The sequence below is a fragment of the Thamnophis elegans genome, chromosome 4, assembly GCF_009769535.1.
Source record: "Thamnophis elegans isolate rThaEle1 chromosome 4, rThaEle1.pri, whole genome shotgun sequence".
NCBI classification, from domain to species: Eukaryota; Metazoa; Chordata; class Lepidosauria; order Squamata; family Colubridae; genus Thamnophis; species Thamnophis elegans.
In genome coordinates, this window is record NC_045544.1 from 42,835,063 (window position 1) to 42,856,866 (window position 21,804).

Below are 21,804 nucleotides of genomic sequence, written 5' to 3' on the forward strand. Positions count from 1 at the left end.
GCAGCATCCTCATGGTCACATGATCAAAATTTTGATGTTTGGCAACAGATTCGTATTTATGATGGTTTCAGTGTCCTGGGGTCATGTAATCGCCTTTTGTGACCTTCTGACAAGCAAAGTCAAATGGGGAAACCAGATTCACTTATATTACTAACTTATCAGCTGCAGTTATTCACTTAAGAACTGTGGCAAGAAAGGTGGCATAATGGGTTTAGTGACCAATGTTATAATGGCATTGAAAAAAGTGACTGATGACCATTTTTCACACTTAGCAACTGTTGTGACCATTTTTCACACTTAGCGACCATTGCAGCATCCTCATGGTCACATGATCAAATTTTGATGTTTGGCAACAGATTCGTATTTATGATGGTTTCAGTGTCCTGGAGTCATGTAATGGCCTTTTGTGACCTTTTGACAAAATATAAAATTTTTAATCAAGCCCCCTCCCCCTGGTCAATGGTGTCCCTCTTTACCAATCTGAAAATCTGGTCACCTTAGTCTTACCCAAGTTTTCCAGCTTCAACTGAGCCTTCGTAAGTCCTTTGGAGTAAACAATCTCCAGCATTTCAATTCATGTTAAATTCTAGCAGCAATCTCAGTTCTGTTTGGCTGAAATGCCTGGCACATTTCTCCCCTTCCGCAGCTAGTTCTGCCTTGGGAAGCCATTTTATCGTGGCCATGCCAGATACGTTTATCTATTTATTAAATTTATATGCCATGTGTTCATTATCCAAAGTGACTCTCAGAAGCCTACAGTGTCATAAAAGCATAAATTTAAAAAGACTAAAAGCATTAGGATTAACAATAATTAAATAAAGGTTAAAAGCCAACAACACAGGAAGTATGGAAGTTTTTTTGTCTCTGTCACATAGCTGGAATGTAGGTTGCTACATTCTCCCTATTTATTTTTATAGTATTGCTGTTAAGTATTAAAAAATCGTCTAGGAGGCCAGCAACAGCCTATGCTGAGCCCTGATTGGCTGAGGCGCAGCATAGCCTATTGCTAGCCAGCCAACCCATTCTGATTGGCCGAGGTACTGTGTCAGCAGTTGCTGGATGTTACCTGGCCTACCATTGGTTCCCCGCTATACAAATGTTATATAAATACCTTGGCGCGGATTTCGCCTCTTTGAATCGCTGTCACTGCTCTGTTTTACAATAAACCTTGCTGTTTGGAAGTCCTGGCTCTCGCGTCTTCTCTCCAACCCTCGATCCTCAAAACTGGCGATGAAGGTGGGATACAGTGATTCCCGCAGAGCCTAGGACAAGAGCGAGAAAGAATTAGCCAGCCGCGTCTAAACCACCGGTGCGCGAACGCTATAAAAATTTTTTTCTCCGCTCCTATCTACTTCCATTGAACTGTCTCAATCTTGGCGACCATGGCATCTGCCTTACCGCCCTTCGCACCATTCGGATCTGCTGGTGAAACCTAGGAAGGTTTCATGGAGTGGTTTGAATGCTACCTGATTGCATCCAAGAACCACAATCAGCCAGAAGAAGAGAAATGCAGCTTCTTCTTAAGCTGCTGCGGGCCCGCGATGTTCGCATCGGCCAGAGCCTTAGCCACCCCACGGCCAGTCTACCAGCTCAGCTGGGACATGCTGATGACCCGGCTTAAGGGCCACTACGCCCCGGCACCATCCCCATGGCCCGCCACTTCGCTTTCTGCCGCCGCGTCCAGAAGCTAACGGAGAGCATCAGCCAATTTCTGGAGTCGCTCCGCGTAACAGCGGCTCAGTGCGACTTCCAGAATTTGGACGAGAACGTGGTTGAACAGTTTGTGTGTGGCGTTAAGGACATAAATCTGAGAAGCCGCGTCTTGCGGCACCACGACATCACCATGCAGGCCGTGGAAGCTGCCAGAGCAGCGGAATTCTCTGAGCAGTCCACGGACGACATGGAACGGCTGCAGCTGGTATCGCCACTTCCTCCTCCGATGCCGGGGTGCCCTCCACCTGCCACGCAAGCCTGCCTGGTCAACGAACTGTTGCCGCTTGAGGACCCCTGCAATGAGGTTGTTGGCCAGCTCAGGGCGCAGCCCAGGCATCCACCACCACCGCCACCTCCAGCTGCCCCTACTGCAACTTTGTGCATGGGTTGTGGCGGCTGCCATGCCCACACGGCTTGCCTGTTTAAGAGCACCGTCTGCCGTCGCTGCAATAAAAAAGTGCACATTGCCCAGGTTTGCCGTGCTTCCCTACCTGCGCCATCCTCATTTTTTTCATTTCATTTTGCTTTATTTGTATGCCGCCCTTTTCCCTGAAAGGGACTCAGGGTGGCTCACAACTCAAGGGAGGGGAAAAACAGACAAGTTACAAAACATAAAAACCATACACAATTAAAAAGCACAACAATCATACCATTCGAAGTGGGGCTGCAAGTCTTTAGCCCCAGGCCTGTCGGAACAGCCAGGTTTTAAGGGCTATGCGGAAGGCCTGGAGGGTGGTGAGGGTACGAATCTCCACAGGGAGTTCGTTCCAGAGGGTTGGAGCAGCCACAGAGAAGGCCCTCCTCCAGGTAGTCGCCAGTCGACACTCGGCGGCTGATGGAATTCGGAGGAGGCCTAGTCTGTGGGATCTTATTGGTCTAGTGGAGGTAATTGGCAGTAGGCGGTCTCTCAAGTACCCAGATCCAATACCATGAAGGGCTTTGTAGGTGATGACTAACACCTTGAAGCGTACCCGGAGATCAACAGGCAGCCAGTGCAGCTCGCGGAGGATAGGTGTTACGTGGGTGAATCGAGGCGCATCCACGATCGCTCGCACGGCTGCATTCTGGACAAGCTGAAGTCGCCGAATACTCTTCAAGGGCAGCCCCATGTAGAGCATGTTGCAGTACTCCAGCCTAGAGGTCACAAGGGCACGAGTGACTGTTGTGAGAGCCTCCCGGTTCAGGTAGGGACGCAACTGGTGCACCAGGCGAACCTGGGCAAATGCCCCCATGGTCACAGCTGACAAATGGTGTTCAAAAGTCAGCTGTGGGTCCAGGAGGACTCCCAAGTTGCGGATCCTATCTGAGGGGCGTACTATTTGACCCCCTAGCCTGAGAGATGGAACACTTGGCCAATTAGTAGGAGGGAAGCACAGCAGCCACTCGGTCTTATCTGGATTGAGTACAAGCTTGTTAACCCCCATCCAGTCCCTAACAGCCTCGAGGCCCTGGCTCATCACGTCCATCGCTTCATTGAGTTGGCACGGGGCGGACAGATACAGCTGTGTATCGTCCGCATACTGGTGGTATTTTATCTCGTGCCGTTGAATGATCTCACCCAGGGGTTTCATGTAGATATTAAACAGGAGGGGGGACAGGACCGAACCCTGCGGCACCCCATACGTTAGGGGCCTAGGGGTCGATCTCTGCCCTCCGACTAACACCGACTGCGACCTGTCCGAGAGGTAAGAAGAGAACCACCGTAAGACAGTGCCTCCCACCCCCACCTCCCGCAGTCGTCGCAGAAGGATACCATGGTCGATGGTATCGAAAGCCGCAGAGAGGTCAAGGAGTACTAGGATGGAGGCATGACCTCCATCCCTGGCTCTCCAGAGATCATCGATCAATGTGACCAAAGCGGTTTCCGTGCTGTAGCCAGGCCTGAAGCCCGACTGGAAGGGATCTAGATAACTGGTTTCCTCCAAGGACCGCTGGAGCTGAAAGGCCACCACCTTCTCAACAACCTTCCCCACAAAGGAGAGGTTGGAGACTGGGCGAAAGTTGTTTAGGACGGCTGGATCCAAAGATGATTTCTTCAGGAGGGGTCTCACCACTGCCGCCTTTAATGCGGGGGGAAAGACCCCCTCCCGAAGGGAGGCAGTAACAACCGCCTGGATCCAGCCCCGTGTCACCTCCCTGCTGTTAGCAACCAGCCAGGAGGGGCACGGGTCCAGTACACATGTGGAGGTACTTACAGCTCCCATGGCCTTGTCCACATCCTCAGGGGTAACAGCTTGAAAATCAATCCAGTGATGTCCTACCAGATTATCCCTTGGTGCCTCAGCTGGTTCTGCGGGATTGGAGTCCAGGTCCACCCGAAACCGAGCAACTTTATCCGCAAGGAATTGGACGTAGTCCTCAGCTCTGACCTGCAAAGGATCGCTCGTATCCCTCCTATTTAGGAGGGAACGGGTTATCCTGAACAAGGCGGATGGGCGCGACTCAGCGGAAGCAATCAGAGAGGCAATGTGTGTTCTTTTTGATGTCCTAATTGCCCGGATGTAGACTCTGATGCTAGATGTTAAAAGTGCTCGGTCCGACTCGGACTTACTGGATCTCCATTGGTGCTCTAGGCGTCTCTTTCGGCGCTTCATCTCCCGGAGTTCCTCAGTAAACCAAGGGGCCCTCCTGGATCCACTGCCTCAGATCGGCCGTAAAGGTGCAATCCGGTTAAGAGCCTCTGTCGCTGCTGAATTCCAAGCAGCAACCAGAGTCTCCACCGGACTGTGGGCGAGAGTATCAGGAATAACCCCAAGCTCCGTCTGAAAACTCGATGGGTCCATAAGTCGCCTGGGGCGGAACCACCTGGTCGGTTCCTCCTCCCTACAGTGGGGTTTGGTCTCCGAAAGTCAAGCCTCAGTAGGTAGTGGTCCGACCATGACAGGGGTAAGATCTCACTACCCCTCAGACCAAGGTCACAACTCCACTGTTCCTAGAGAAATACGAGGTCGAGCATGTGACCCGCCGAGTGAGTTGGGCCCCGGATTACTTGGGTCAAGCCCATGGTTGTCATGGAAGCCATGAACTCCTACGCTCCATCAGAGTGTTCACCGAGCGAAGGCAAATTGAAATACCCCAGAACCATAAGCCTGGGGAACTCAATTGCCAGCTCGGCTACTGACTCGAGGAGCGAGGGGAGGGCTGCTGCAACGCTGTTGGGAGGCAGGTACATTAACAGCAAGCCCACTTGACCCTTGAGGTCCAGCTTCACCAGCAGGGACTCACACCCGACAAGCTCCGGAGCAGGGATCCTACGAGGTACTAGGGACTCTCGGATAACAATGGCCACTCCCCCACCCCTTCTCTGGGGTCACAGCTGATGAAGCACCTGAAAGCCCTCTGGGCACATCTCTACGAGGGGGACTCCTCCCTCCGGGCCCAGCCAGGTTTCAGTAATACATGCCAGGTCTGCCCTCTCATCTAGAATTAAGTCCCGAACGAGAGGAGCCTTATGAACTACAGACCTGGCATTTAGCGACAGCAGCCTGAGACCAGGGTCCTGATTACACTCGCCATCTGGCCTTGGAGTGGGACTCATAGGGCCGGAAGGAGGGATCTCTGTAACGTAGCGAGCCCTCCTTCCCCGGTAATGGCCAGCCCTAAAGCCTCCGCCATATCTGCCCCTCCCAGTTAAGACCGTAATGCTCCGGCCCACTCCCGTGTCCGTAGTCCCGCCAACCACCCCTATGGCCCCCGCATTTCCTGACAGGCCCTTCGAATCAATCATCCTCTCACACAAACACAGCCGCTCATCCATGCATTCCCCACATAAGTCAGTTAAAACACAAAAAATACAACAATAATGGGGTTATAAAGTGGGTACAGTCATCAATCAAACATACCAGTCACACCTCATACATAAAACACGGAAGATTGCGATTGGCGCAGTTTGGAGATAAATAGTAATAGGACAAGAGAGGAAAAGTCCTTTACACTTAGGAGCTCCTCTTCCACTGGATCAAATAGAAGGGACAAAGTTCTACAGTTTAGAGTAGGTGGGGGGTTAATCCCGGTTGCAAGGGGAGAGAGCAAATTCCCTACCCATGTCCTCTTTGTCCTCCACTTTCTTTTTCTGCAAGAGTTGTAAATACAGAATGGCATGCAAAGCTCTCGGCGAAAACGGAGATCAAAGAACTCCATGGCCGAGCAGCAGCAGCCAGAATGGCAGGAAATGGAAACAGTTCAGGTGGGAACAGTTGAGGGAGGCAGCGTTGTCTGAAGAAGGCAAGCCTAGAACAATCAGAGATGGTTGCAGCAGTGGTAGTGGGAGTCGGAGGCAAAAAGTCGGCCACGGGGATCACAAGCCAGGATTGTAAAAGCCGATCTGTGGCAGCGATAATTAGATGATAATTAAAGTCAGAAAGCCGCGATGGAGGGGGGGGACGCACTAGGATCAACCACGGCGACGATGAGAAGGCCAGTCACACGGATCCATAGTGCACAGTAATGAATTCCCCAACCCTGCCCAACCCCCCAGGGCAGCAGATGGCCCAGCGGCGTCCTGCCGATGAAAAACAGGGCCACAGCACTCTGAACTCAAACCAAAACAAACTGCAGCAGCCAGCGGCATCCCAAACGCAGCCGCGCCGCCAACTGCCACAGCCCGCTCGGCGGGCTGAAGATTGCCACACCGTTTACAAGCCGGAGATCGCCAGTGAAACTGTCCGTCAGGCATCTGCTGGAGCCTGAAAGGTTTCTGCCTCACTCCAACTGGAAGGTCAGCCTTGCCGTATGGAAGTGGACTCCGGCTCCTCCCGCTCCCTGATCTCCTGGGCCGCCTTCTCCCGCCTGTGTCCCCATGTCTCCTGTGCCCAGCTACAACCTGTGGACACTTCCCTTGGGGACTACCAGGGGACTCTCATTCCCACCCTGGGTTCTTTCCCCATCCTTGTTGACTATGGGACTTTTCATGGGCGCCTGCCCATTCTAATTGTAAAAAATTCCCTCCCTGCGTTGCTTGGCCTTGATTGGTTTCCTGCCTTGGGTCTCTATCGGGGGGGGGGGTGCATAGGGTGGTTCCCTCCTCCCTGGAGGACGTCCTCTTAGAGTTCTCAGACGTCTTCGACGGCCAGCTGGGCTCTTACAGGGGGACCCCTACCACCCTCAACCTCGATCCCCAGGTTGTTCCAATTCAGCTTAAGGCCTGCAGGGTGCCTTTTGCCTTGAGGGCTCAGGTTGACGCTGAGCTTGACAAGCTTCTGGCGCAGGGCATGCTCGAACCTGTCGACCATTTGCGCTGGGAGACCCCAATTGTGGTCCCAGTCAAACCAGACGGGTCGGTGCGGATCTGCGCCGACTACAAGTCAACGATCAACCTTGCCCTTCAGGCAAACCCCTATCCAGTCCCTGTGGTGCAGCTCCATTCCCTGGGGCAGGGCTGCACATTTGCAAAACTGGATATGGCGCAGCCTACCAACAGCTCCCGGTGGATGACGATGCGGCGGCTGTCCAGACCATCGTCACCCATCGTGGGGCTATTCATTGCCGCCGCCTCCAATTCAGCGTTTCCGTGGCCCCAGGGATCTTCCAGAGCCTCATGGAGCGGCTGCTCCATGGGCTTCCTGGCGTGGTTCCTTATTTCGATGACGTTCTGATCGCTGCTTCCAGCCACTCAGAACTCATCAAAATACTTAGGAAGGTCCTCCAGCGTTTTAGGGGCGCGGGCTTAAAATTAAAATGCAGAAAATGTTCATTTGCTGTTCCCAGAGTGGAATTCTTGGGTTTCTTAATTGATGCCCAAGGAATCCACCCTACGCCTTCAAAGGTGTCAGCCATCAGGAACGCCCCCACTCCCTCCTCCAAGGCGGAGCTGCAGGCGTTTCTGGGGCTTTTGAATTTCTATGCGCCATTCTTGCCGCACAAGGTGTCACTAGTCGAGCCGCTGCATCGGTTGCTTGACCGATTGGCAGCCTGGCACTGGGGCAGCCACGAAGCGCATACGTTCGTGGCTGTCAAAGACACGCTTACGTCAGCGGCTGTCTTAGTACAGTACAGTGACAAGCTGCCATTGACGTTAGCGTGTGAAGCCTCCCCCTGTGGTCTGGGGGCGGTTCTGAGCCATGTCCTCCCAAATGGCTCAGAAGCCCCCGTGCCTTTTTACTCCCGGACACTCTCCTCCGCAGAGCGCAACTACAGCCAGATAGACAAGGAGGCTCTGGCTGCAGTGTCCAGGGTTAAAAAGTTCCATGACTATCTGTATGGTCGGCACTTTACTCTTGTCACTGACCATAAGCCTCTCCTTGGGCTTTTGGCAGGCGACAAGCCGACCCCCCCCATTCTATCTCCCAGGATGACACGCTGGACGGAGTTCCTCGCAGCGTATTCCTATACGCTGCTCTACCATCCAGGCAAGCAGCTAGGGCACGCTGATGCCCTTAGCCTCTGCCCCCTGCCAGAGACTGACCCCGCCCCTGTGCCCTCCCTGTCAGTCCTCTCGATCGCATCCTCCGGCCTGCCCATTTCGGCCGTGGATGTCGCGGCCCACACTAAGGCCGATCCAGTCCTCGCCCAGGTCTGCTCTTGGGTGCTGAGGGGCCCTTGGACAAAGTGGCTGATTGCTTCCGGCCGTTCAAGGCCCGGCAAGCTGAGCTCTCCCTCCACGGGGGCTGTCTCATCTGGGGGGATCGGGTCGTGATCCCTGCCGCACTCTGGCCCCAGGTCCTGCCTCTGCTCCACAAGGACCACCCTGGCATAGCACAAATTAAGGCATTAACCCGCAGCTGTGTCTGGTGGCCTTTGCTAGACACAGAGATAGCGGCCTACATAGGCCGCTGCACCACCTGCCAGCTCTCCCGGCCTAACCTCCCAGCCGGGCCTGCTCGAGAGTGGGAGGCTCCAAGAGGCCCGTGGTCTCACCTCCACATCGATTTTGCCGGCCCCTTTCACGGCCAAACCTTCCTGATTGTGGTAGATGACTACTCTCGGTGGGTGGAGCTGGTCCTTATGACCTCCACCACAGCCGAGAGTACGGTCAGGGCCCTTCGCCGGTTGTTCGCAACCCATGGGTTGCCGGACGTCCTCGTTTTGGACAAAGGGCTGCAATTCACCTTTACCACATTCCAGGAGTTCTTGGCCGGTCAAGGGATCCGGCATGTGCCCACAGCCCCGTACCACCCCGCCTACTTGGAGGACTACGCATGCTCCACCCTGGGGCATGCACATAACCGGGGGGAAGGGATGTTAAGTATTAATAAATCCTCTAGGAGGCCAGCAACAGCCTATGCTGAGCCCTGATGGGCTGAGGCGCAGCATAGCCTGTTGCTAGCCAGCCAACCCATTCTGATTGGCCGAGGTACTGCATCAGCAGTTGCTGGATGCTACCCGGCCTACCATTGGTTCCCCGCTATACAAATGTTATATAAATACCTTGGCGTGGATTTCGCCTCTTTGAATCGCTGTCACTGCTCTGTTTTACAATAAACCTTGTTGTTTGGAAGTCCTGGCTCTCGCGTCTTCTCTCCAACCCTCGATCCTCAAAAATTGCAATTGATCCATAATAGCCTGTAAACCACACAACATATTTTATCATTCTCCTGCTGGGAAGTATTATAACCAAAATGAGCTGGAGAACTGGGATAGCCTACTTTAAATGGTCATGTTTAATTTCCTCAGCTTCTTTTTATGAGTGTGCTTGTCTTCAAAGGCCTTTTGTAGTGTTGAAATAGGCATGTTATTATTTGCATGAACAACAAGAGTTCACTCATCAAGCCCTCTTTTGCACAATAAATCCATAGTGCACATATATTAAAAAAAGTTTAATTAATGCTTTAAAAGTTCAATGACACATAATCTCAAAGATACTTGGGGTTGGCATTTCTTTGTGTATTATTCTCAGTTCTGTCTTCCCTACTTAGCACGCAACCAATGTGTTGGACTACAAGTCCCATAGTCTTGAATCCCCTCATTATCTGGAGACTACTAGTCTGAGGAAGTCTGCTTGCAAATATTACACTACACATAATTATGCAGAAGAGTTCCATCCAGAAAAGATGTTTGCTTCAAAAATAAATAAACCCAAAAACAGATTTAGGGTATGTACTTAAGGTTTTCCTTTCTTTCCTCATTCCTCTTTTTTTCTAGTCAACGTTCATCTCCGCCTGCAGTTCATCCCCCTATAAAGTATAAGAATATTAAAGTTATGTTACAAATGTCAGGAACTCAATGGCAAAAGAAGCTGTTACCATGCAGCCTCCATTAAGGCATTCTTCACATGCCTTAACAAAATCCACCCTCACTTTAAGTTTCCCTTCCTTCTATTTTTCTTTCTTTGGATTTGGTGACCAAAATACTTGCAATGTTTCAACTGAGATTTCATCAATATCATCATTTGATTACACACACACACACCCAACTCCATGGTGCTAAATTTCACTGGTAGATGGCTGAAAATTGACAATTGGCAAATGAACATTGTCATGTAAACCTGAAACAAGCTTAAAAAGTTAAACCCTTTGAAACAAAAAAAGAATCTGTTTTTCTTTTAAATCCAGAAATCCCTATAAAATCTCACACACGATATTGTTGTATCCATTTTTATCATTGCACTGCCCACTAAGAAATTTCCAACCTCTATCCCTAATGTTATTCATCATCTCCAATTGGATCTGTCTGTCTGTCTGTCTGTCTCTGATTCTGTCTCTCTGTGTGTATGTATGTGTGTGTCTCTGTCTATCTCTCTGTGTCCCTGTCTCTCTATCTATCTCCCTCCCCCCTCTCTCTGTGTTTTTTTCTCTCTCTCTCTGTCTCTCAACATAAAGCTGTGCTCTCATCACAAGTTAGATTGATAAACATTTTTTTCAGTAACTGCTCAGTGCTACTTATAGAGAAATAAACGTATGGAGCAACAAGTTAAAAAGTATTTAAAAGATCTTACTTTCAGATAAGTAAACATGGGCAACCCCATTCCATGTCTATAAAAACATCAAAGCCAATATCATTAAGATCAGTAAACTAGTAAACTAACAAATTATAAAATAAAATATTTTTGTTATCTTTATGTTTTGATTGCTGAACATTTTTGGATGGTATCGACTCTGGTATCGACTCAAGAAGCTTTACATTCCATATATTCATCCAGGATATCCAGGTATGTCATTTTGTAACATACCAAAACTAAAACAAATCGTATTAGCTACAATCCAAATGTCTGGCATGAGAAATATCTGCAAAAGTGGACAGAATTTCAGCCATAGACAAAATTTTCTCCTTTCAGTGTTTTTAGTACCTTTCTCCAGATTGGGAAGGAAGTTAAAATAAAATGCATTTCTGAAAATAACACTCTAGGTGACTTAAAAATAGAGGAAGAGTAGAACAGGATGTTAGCTAAAAATTCATTTTTAAAAAGCTATCAATTCTCTGGAAAACCGTATTTACATCTCTGCTGTAGGGAAAAGAACACTGGTAGAGAGTTTCAAAACAAAGGTATGCCAAGGTAACAAGATCATTCACTTTCAATAGCACTTCCAACTCTATGAAGGGTGACAAATACTACTATGGTGCAGGGAGATTTTTTCTTGATGTGTTAAATGTGCTCCACAGGCCTTCACTGGTCCATTCCATGTCATTTACTAAAGCATAGCACAGCACAGCAATATGCATCTAATGTTAACATGTAAAGAATTAGACACCTTAGTGCAGGGCTGTCCAAACTTGGGAACTTTTAAGACTTGTGGACTTCAACTCCCAGAATTCCCCAGCCAGGCTTTCTGGGAGTTGAAGTCCACAAGTCTTAAAAGTTCCCAAGTTTGGACACCCCCACCTTAGTGCAATTTAATACTTTTAAATCTAAAAGTGCCTAAAACAATGTTTGTACCTATGGAAGAAACCAAATGTATTCCCATCTTCAGCCTATTGGTTATAAACAAGTAAAAGCTTGCATTTCAATGAAGATGTTTCAGACCTCAGCTGAAATAAAAATATGTCTACTTTAAGAAAAAAACAGCACCACAAAAATCAGATAAGGAAGACAAATTGAAATAGGGAAGAAAATGATAAGTATCTACCCTAGACGAAAATGGTAAGTGTCTACCCTAGATGAGTTCAAATCACCAGGACTGGATGGATTACACCCCAGGGTTCTGAAGGAACTGGCAGATGAGATCTCAGAACCACTGAACTATATCTTTCAGAGATCCTGGAGCACCGGGGAACTACCAGAGGACTGGAAAAGAGCTGATGTAGTTCCCATCTTCAAAAAAGGGGAAAAAAATAGATCCAGGAAAATACAGACCTATCAGCCTGACCTCAATACCAGGAAAGATTCTGGAAAAGATAATCAAGCAATGAATTAGTGAACACCTAGAAGTAAACAAAGTAATAGCCAAAAGCCAACATGGGTTTGTCAAAAACAGATCATGCCAGACTAATCTTATTGCATTCTTTGCAAAGTGACAAAATTAGTGAACCAGAGGAATACCGTTGATATAGTTTACTTGGACTTCAGTAAGGCATTTGATAAGGTAGACCATAACCTATTACTAGATAAAGTAGAAGAATGTGGGTTAGACAGCATCACCAACAGATGGATTTATATCTGGCTGACCAACCGCACTCAAGGTGTAGTCCACAATGGAACTGCATCTACATGGAGGGAAGTATGCAGTGGAGTACCCCAAGGCTCTGTTTTAGGCCCAGTACTCTTCAACATCTTCATCAATGATTTGGATGAGGGAATAAATGGGGAACTCATCAAATTTGCAGATGACACCAAGCTGACAGGAATAGCTAACACTCCAGAAGACAGGCCTAAGATACAGAAGGATCTTGACAAACTTGAACATTGGGCACTATCTAATAATATGAAATTCCATGGTGAAAAGAGTAAGGTTCTACATTTAGGCAAAAAAACCCAAAATGCACAGGTACAGTATAGGTGGCACCTTGCTCAATAGTAGTAACTGTGAGAGGGATCTTGGAGTCTTAGTGGACAACCATTTAAATATGAGCCAGCAGTGTGCAGCAGCTGCCAAAAAAGCCAACACAGTTCTAGGTTACATAAACAGAGGGATAGAATCAAGATCACGTGAAGTGTTAATACCACTTTATAATGCCTTGGTAAGGCCACACTTGGAATACTGCATTCAGTTTTGGTTGCCACGATGTAGAAAAGATTTGGGGACTCTAGAAAGAATGCAGAGAAGAGCAACAAAGATAATTAGGGGACTGGAAACTAAAACATATGAAGAACGGTTACAGGAACTGGGTATGTCTAGTTTAATGAAAAGAAGGAGTAGGGGAGACATGATAGCAGTGTTCCAATATCTCAGGAGTTGCCACAAAGAAGGGGGAGTCAAACTATTCTCCAAGGCACCTGAGGGTAGAACAAGAAGCAATGGGTGGAAAATAATCAAGGAGAGAAGCAACTTAGAACTGAGGAGAAATTTCCTGACAGTTAGAACAATTAATCAGTGGAACAGCTTGCCTCCAGATGTTGTGAATGCCCCAACACTGGAAGTCTTTAAGATGTTGGATAACCATTTGTCAGAAACAGTATAGGGTTTCCTGCCTAGGCAGGGGGTTGGACTAGAAGACCTCCAAAGTCCCTTCCCACTCTGCTATTGTATTGTATTGTTTTGTATAAGAAGGACTTGATTACTGACAAGTGAAGTCAAAATCTTTCTAGAAACAATACAGAAGTGATTTCCCATTGCTTTTATCCAGGATTTTTTTAAAAAAAAAATATTGTTATTATTAATCTGGTCTTTGGCCTAGGTATAGCTTGATGTTCTCTCATGCAAATATTAAATATTTCTGCACAAGTATTTTTTTAATAGCAGAGCCTCCCACAAAATTTGATTTGCTCTACTCTAATATTAGATTTATTGGTTTAATGGTTTTCTGCAGGCTATTAAAAATGGAGTTATTTCAGAGAGTTTTATAGGAGATGAACTGATGCTATCAGCCTTACTGATTACCTTCCTTTACCATGACTGTATTTAAAGAGCTGGTGCAGGTGAACCAAAGAGTGTTTTGCAGTGGAGTACTGCATCTAATTAATAAATATAACAATTCAACTTGCTGAATGTAAAATGATTGCAATTCAACATGAATGGATTGAAATACAAGCTCAAAGGGGTTCAATTGCTAGGCAACTGTATATAGAAAAAGGAGGAGAGAGAATACACAAAATGCAATGAAGTAACAGAACAGGATTCCAGCTCTGTGTCTACAAATAAGTAAATAAAATTCGAAGAGGAAAATCTACACCCACAAACGACTCCGGTCAATGCGTGCCTATAACTAAAGAGCAGCCTGACCTTATCTGTGCAGCTGATTTCAGAGGATTTTTTTACTTCAACAGGCCCAAAGATTATAGCAGGGAAAGGTGAAGGGGCGTGGGTGCTTAAATTTCATGTTTGAACTGCCAAGACAAGCCATTTCTGCTAAGCATCGTGAGCCTCCAGAACATAGATTTCATTTCAGCCCAGACATGAAGCGATGGCTTTGCCTTCTGGAAAATTTGTGTAAATAAGGTGGCTGTTCTCCCTACTTTCCCTCTTCTCTGCTCCTCTCCACATACACACACAAAATATTGCGGGGGAAGTGCTGGATCTTCAATCCCGCGCGTAAACAACCCCAATCACCTTCCGGCTTAGCCTCTAATATACCAGTCGGGCGACTACCCCTTCTATGGGATAATCTATGCTACAATAATGCTAGTAATGCTAATGACGCTGCATCTATTCGGTTTCTTGCAAAGGAACAGCTTGTCTCTCTTCCCACCTACTCCCATAGGCCCCCACCCCTTGGGGAAGACGCCCGCCTGCCAAAGCAAACGGGAACCCACTAAAAACCCCGAGAGCGCGCGGCTGGGGCGGGGTGGGCGGGGGAGGCAGAACCAAAAGCATCCGGAGTCTTAAAAAGTCCGAAGCAGAAGAGGTGGGATCACAGCAGTTTATTAAGCGAGGCTGCAGCAGGCGGAGATCCAGTCCAGTCGAGTCCAGGCGCAGCGGGGGCGATGGCGAGCGAAGGAGCTGCTAACGGCCAAGGGAAAAGCTTCCTCCCCGACGGCGCAGAGCCGCCGAGTTCAGCCGCGGTGCCCATGCTGCCGGCTCTGGAGGTGTCGGAGGAGCCGGAGAAAGCGGCGACGGCAACGGCGACGGTGCTCAAAGGGAAAAACAAGGACCCCTCTTACAAAGTCCTGTCCCTGGTAAGCAGGCGGCGTGCTTTGGAAGACCCGAATGGAGGAAAGCTCTTGGTCTCCGAAGGGGGCGACTAGCCGGGTTCCAAGTGACCCACTTCAGGCTGAGTTGGCTGCGGGCTTCTCTGAGGGCAGAGAAGGGGGAAAGAAGGGGGTTGAAAAGGATGCGGAATCGGCCGACTTTGCTTAAAGACTTTTTTTTTGCGCAGTTGGTTGGCAACAGAAAACTTACCCGGGCTTTGCAAGGAAAGGGCTGAATCTCACGGATAAACATTTTGCGCGTGGAGAAGGTCCAAATCTTTGGGTAGGATTGGGGTGGGGAGGGGAGAATGCTGCCTGATTCCCTGGACCGCTGTTAGGACTCAGGAGGTAACCACAATAGTCTGGTTTGTGTAAATCAACTCTCCCCTTGCTGTGCGCTTTGATACCTTCCCGTTTATAGTAGAACTTATAGTAGAACTCCCAGGTAGCTTAGTGTAACAAATCTGGAAGATGCCAGGTGTATTGAAAGTTGATCTGGGGTGTGATTATAGACCCCTCTCACTTTAAGGACTACGAAGTTTTCTGGGCCTTGGGCAAGTCATTTTCTATCTCTGGACCAATACCACAATTTTGATTGACAGAACGGTTGACTTCATCAGATGGGGTTTCGATGCCTTGATTTCTTCTTAAAACATTTGTAACCATAAATACTACATAGAAACAGGCTTCTAAACATGTACAGCAGTGTTTCTTGAGGTGCAGTCCTAGGAGTATGGACTATAGTGTTTACCTGGAGGTCCCTTGAAACTTCACCCAGGGTTTCATGAAAAAAATAATCATTTGCCAGCATATGCTGAAAAATAATATATGATTAAAATCCCATCAGACAATTGTGACAAGCAGTAGTTCAGTGAATGCACCCTTTTTAATGTTTCATATGGTAAATATTGATAAATATAATCCCATACGAACATAAGTTGTTAAAAAGCCATAATTTTTAAAAGAAGAAAGGAAAAGGGTTAAGAAACATTGATACACAGAGTGCAATTCCTTCGGTATCAGCTTCTCCAGAAGAACTACTGTACACAGGTGACAGAAACAGTAAGGGGTTTAGTTAGGGTAGGGTTTAAAGTCAATGATTTCCTCTCTTGGGTGCAAAGTATTATGTACCATCCTTAATCATATGCTGAACAATGTCCAAGTGGTAGCATTGCATGAACTATTTTAAACACATTCCTTGTTGAGACAAGCAAGTGAATCTTGGATGGAGCACTCTTTCGGAGTCCTCTGGAGCCAGAATTCCCAATGAGACTGGCCATTGGGGTGGGGCATCACTTAAAGAAGCCTACACTATATACACTATTATGCCTTTGGAATATTCTTTCTCCAAAGGTGAGGTAGGGCCCCACTCTCTTGACCTTTCAAAAATATCTGAAGATTTGAATCTGCCAGTTCGTTTGGGGTTCAATGAGGAACATGGTTCATATGGGTCTTGTTAGTGCCCTGAAGGCCCCTTCCCTGCCTTTTAATTAACTTTTCTGGTTGAATTTTACTGTTTTGCCTCTATTTTAAATTTTTATGTTCAGTTTTTAACATTTTATTTGTACACCACCCAGAGTTACTCTGTAAGGGAGAGTTTCTAAAATACATATATTTATATATAAAACAAACAAAAATGCATGCGAGATTTTGGATCCAACAGGATCATATTTTCCAATGCCAATTATACTTTAATTGCCTTTCCGTACTTGTACTGGAATTTTTAAGAAATTGAATTTTTCATCTTTCTAATTCACATTTAATTGAGATTAACATATTGCTGGTTTTACAACTTCAGTACTAGAAGAACAGCTGCTTCAGATTAAGTAATCCAGTAGGACAGATTCTGTCTATGTGTCCTTTACTTTAACTTCTTTGGTCTGAAGGTGAACTGTATTGTGGATTTATCACTATCTACCTTTGGGATGAAATACAGAGAATGTATAAATAATTGAATTAAGAAAATTAATATGACCTCATTCTGCAGATGTATTTCCTCTCTTCTCCCATGCTTCAAATCTGTATTCCTTATGTCCATCCTTCTGCAGGATCTTCCTGATCCACCCTCATGTTATGGTTGAGCACTTTTCCTTTTATGTTACATACCTGTCTTCTTTGGAACATACGTAAAATGTGGGATTTGGGAAGAAAATCCATCTCATCTATCCATCTGACTTTTTTGAGTCAAAAAATCAGCCCAGCTGCAGTCAATATTGTTCTAGAGGATATTCTTTTAAGATTAACTTTCTGCTTTAAAAAAAAATTGGGGAAAGTATCTTCATCCCAGAATTAGGAGAATAGGGCAGTAAATCATTTTAGCTTTCTTTAATCTCTTAATTTGCAAATGCTTTGACCCCAGTTATTGTCCTTTGTGATTATGATCTGAAATCTGGTGGTTGGGTAAATGCTATAATACTTCAGTTGCTGACTTAATAAAGTGGCTAATCTTCCCAAATGTATCTGCCTGGGGGGGGGGAGGTCTTCGGAAGATTGCTTTCAAAAGGGAACTTACTGGTATCAAGCAGAGATTTTGATTTTTTTCAAGTAATGTTCTTCACAGCTCAAATGTCCTGTATGTTTTTTCAGTCCTAAGCTTGGCTCAATTAAAAGCACATCCATAATTATACCACAAAAAGTAATCCTAATGAATAGGACTGATACCTGTCAGCGAGAACAATATCCATGTGAAAATTAAAAATAATAGAAAGAACTGAAAGAAGCTCTTTGCTTCCTATCTCCCATCTATGAGGGACTCAATATGTCATTAGAATTGTTGCTGGTTTAGCTATTTCTTACTGTGATTACATCCTGTCTGAGCCATTTCTAGTAGGCCTCAAGGTTTGCAGACAGTTCATGGTAATATTTCTCTTTCTCAACTGGTTTCCTTCTATGTGGTAATGAACAGTTATGGTACTTGACTCAATGACTGAATTGGTCAGTAATCTGGCTAAATCCAGAGCTACTTCCATTCCTTGTTTGTGCAGTATGCCATAAAATGTTATGAGGTATTGTGATCTTTGTAAAGGGTCTGAATATGGCCATGCAAAGGAGAGAAACATAAAATTAGAATAGGTTAATTACAACACTATTTTAAAATCCGTTTAAGAAGGTGAAATCTTAGAAATAAGCAATTTGATTTATTCAGTTAAATGCTTTGTCAAGCACAGGATGGAGCAGCAAGCATATAAACAAGTTGGAAAAAAAATTCTGAACTTTAACACACTTAAGAATCTCACCAATTCTTTTAGATCATACGTATATATTCGTTATTTTTTCTCTGTTTGCTTTCCAGTGCCATGAAAATATACCTAAAACTTTGAACACAGGAATTTACATTTGAGTTAGGCTTAGAATGCCTAGATTCGTTTATGAATCCTAAGAAAATCGGATATAAAGTCTCCAACTCCCCCCACCCCACACACTTTTCATTTTTGCAATTGCATGACCTTTTTCCCTTGAGTTCATTCTCTAATGTCAGCATATCCTTTTGAACATTGACAGCGTGACCACTGGGAGCAATTTAAATTTGCCTCAGGACAGAAGTTGCTTTACAATTGAGTACCAAAGAAACTCAGATCTCAGATTTGTAGCACAGAATCTTCCCTTTAGAAGATTGGCTCATATAGGCCGATCTGATACAAATTTTCAGCCATATGAAACTCTGTAATTAAGTACATTTGCTTAAGTTGTATACACTTTTGTATTGAGCTCAGTAATAATATACAGTATGCATTCCACACAGAATCTGAAAGTATTTCTGAAAACTCCATCTTGTTCAGTATACTTACTTATAGTTGCAATTGAGCCAAATATTTCCATTGCGAAAAAGACAGTTAAGTGACCTTTGCCTCATTTTATGATCTTTCTTGCCTCAGTTGTTAAGTGAATCACTGCCTTTTTAAAAAAGTTAGTAACACTGTTATGTGAATCTGACTTCACTATTGGCTTTGCTTGTCAGAGGGATGCAAAAAGTTACCACATGACTCCAGGCAGTGGTGGGATTCAAATAATTTAACAACTGGTTCTCTGTCCTAATGATTTCTTCCAACACCCAGTTCACCAAATTGCTCAGAAGGTTAACAACCGGTTCTCTCGAAGTGGTGCGAACTGGCTGAATCCCACCACTGACTCCAGGACATCTTCATAAATACATGCAAAATTCAAACTGAATTTTGATCATGTGGTCTTGGGGATGCTACAATGATTGTGAGTGTGAAAACCAGCCATGCTGCTTTTTTTATGTTGCTGTAACTTTGAATGGTCACCAAATGAATGTTTGTAAGTCGAGGAGTACCTGAATAGAAAATTAGTGAAACATAATATAGCACTTAATATTGTTTCCTGACAATAAAGAATCCAGGGGATGTTGGTGGAAATCATCAGTCATTCACGAATACTTCAGTAATCACAATAATATGTGAAACCCGGTGCAGTGTTAGGCTTCCTTTAGGCCACATCTGTCCAGTTACTTTGGTTCATGAAACAGGATTTTCTCCTGCACTTGCATGCCTCAAGTTTTAACTAAGCAGCCTTCTAGGATATTTGGCTAGTAGTAGAGGAGGAAGAAGATATATGTTCCATTGGCATCTTCAAACCCATTGATTTTTCCTAAATATAAGTACGGCTTATAAACTATAGATTTCTGTACTATGTCATTTGAACCAAGCTAGTTGATGTATATTTTTAATCCTGTTTATATGACATTCTTTGTTGTTGTTAGTTGCGAAGTTGTGTCCGTCCCATCGTGACCCCATGGTCAATGTTCCTCCAGGCCTTCCTGTCCTCTGTCCTCTGGAGTCCATTTAAGCTCATGCCTACTGCTTCGGTGACTCCATCCAGCCACCTCATTCTCTGTCGTCCCTTCTTCTTTTGCCCTCAATCTTTCCCAGCATTGTGCTCTTTTCTAGTGAGTCCTTCCTTCTCATTAGGTGGCCAAAGTATTTGATTCATCTTCAGGATCTGGCCTTCTAAAGAGAAGTCAGGGTTGATCTCCTCTAGGACTGACTGGTTTGATCGCCTTGCAGTCCAAAAATGACATTCTTTAGAAATGAGTAATAATTCATGGAGGACATAAAGCTTCAGAAGAAATACATAATGACATGTAGTTCAAGACCAAAACAGCCTTGAATGAATTCAAATGGTGTGAAGGTTTTTATGTATCAACAAATAGCTACAAGAGTTCAAGATCTAAAAACAAGATTAGGATCTAAATATTCACTAATTTTACTGATAGTCTGATTTCTGAAACATAGACTCATTATACTAACCTAGAACTTCATGAGGGCTGTTGAAAAAACTCTGATATTTTTCCACTTTGTTCTGCTTGACTTCTTTTTCCTTCACTTTTTTTCCCACATTAGCTTGGAATAATAGAAAAAGAATGGAGTCAAAAAGGCTGTGACAGCACTCAGATAGATTACAAAACAAGCTGTAGAAACCACTGACACTAAGAGTAGCAGTGAAGAAAGGTTATTCTGTGGAAGATAGCTTATTTATGTATGTATGTATGTATGTATGTTATTTATTTATTTATTTATTTTATATTTGTCTTCATCTAAAAATGAGAAAAGGGGGATGAGAATATTTAAAAAAAAAACCAGCTTAATTGGTTGTTAATTTGATTCCTTCTGTGGTCTTAACTGCCTCAGCAGGAAGCAGCATAATTAAACTTCACTGATAGAAATGATATCATTTCTGTGTTGTTTCCAAGAAAAGTCTGGGATTTGAATATAAGTCACAGGGATAATTATCTTTTATATGTGTTTTTTATTTGTAAATTTATCTATGTTACAAAAGTTCAGTTGCCCTAGCCTAGTCTAATGCTCTAATATAAGGTAACCAGATTTTAAAATTGGTAAAGTGGGACACCATTGACCGGAGGGGGGGGGGCGGTGTGTTCTTGATTAAAAATTTTGCTGCCCAGCCCTGCGGCTGAGGTGAAGCCGCCAAAGCTCCCGCTGTCGCCCCCGCCCATGGCAGCAGCGGTGCCGTGTCCCCCTCCACTCGGAGCACCTGAGTTGGGCACTGTGTTACCCCTGCTGCCGCCTCCTCCTCCTCCACTGTGCTTTTGAGAAGCCATTGGGCCTTTTTTCCCCTGCTTCTGCCCCCTCTGCCGCCTTCCTACTGGGCCCCGCAGCCTCATGGCTCCTCAAAAGCACGGAGGAGGAGGAGGGGGCAGGGGTAATGCGGTGGCCAGCTCAGGTGCTCCAAGCGGAGGGGGAGGCGCCACTGCCACGGGCGGGGGCGCCAGCGGGAGGTTGGTGGTTTCAGCTCAGCCGCAGCATTGGGCAGCAAATGTGGTGGTGCTGTTGGAGGAGAAGGCGGCAGCAGTTATTCTAGTGGCGGCGGGGCCTTTGGGGGTTCACTTCAGCCGCAGCACCAGGCGCAAGTGGCTAGGACTGGCTGCCCACAAAGGACCTCCCCGGGCTTGCTTTGCTGAACACGGAGCGACTGACGATAGTTTGAGTGGGTGCGGCTGGCGCAAACTACTGTCAGTCACCCCACGCTCATCAAAACAAGTCTGGGGAGATCCTTTATGGGCGGCTAGTTCTAGCTGCCTGCAAAGGACCTCCACAGCTTCTGGAGCCTGTGACAGTAGAAATCACTGCACGGCAGTTGCAAACTGCCGCATGGTGTTTTCTTGCCGCGTGCGCAGCCTCGTGAAAAATCAGGACTTTTTTGAAATGCCGCTGGATGCGGGACAAATTATTAATAATTGGGACTGTCCCGCCAAAAGCGGGACATCTGGTCACTTTATTCTAATATCAACTGACACTGCAAGGCACTAAAAACTCTGCCTTTCCATCAAGCCTGAGGCCTTGACAGTATGGGTGAGCTTGTTTCGTATTGAGCTGATGACTGTTCTCGGCTGCTGTTTTCTGCTATTTTTAGAAGAATGCCATTTCTTTTCTTTTTAATTTTTCATTGCTTTT

At 45.9% G+C, this 21,804-nt stretch overlaps 1 protein-coding gene across 1 annotated transcript in view; it reads left to right on the forward strand.

Annotated features, from left to right (window-relative positions):
* Window positions 1–14,514: 14,514 nt before the first annotated feature.
* The window catches only part of ENPP1 (ectonucleotide pyrophosphatase/phosphodiesterase 1), a 46,769-nt gene continuing 39,479 nt past the window's right edge, over window positions 14,515–21,804 (forward strand). The window contains 1 exon segment of the mRNA XM_032214974.1: window positions 14,515–14,860. Coding sequence (XP_032070865.1) covers window positions 14,669–14,860 — 192 coding nt within the window. The 5' untranslated portion in view covers window positions 14,515–14,668.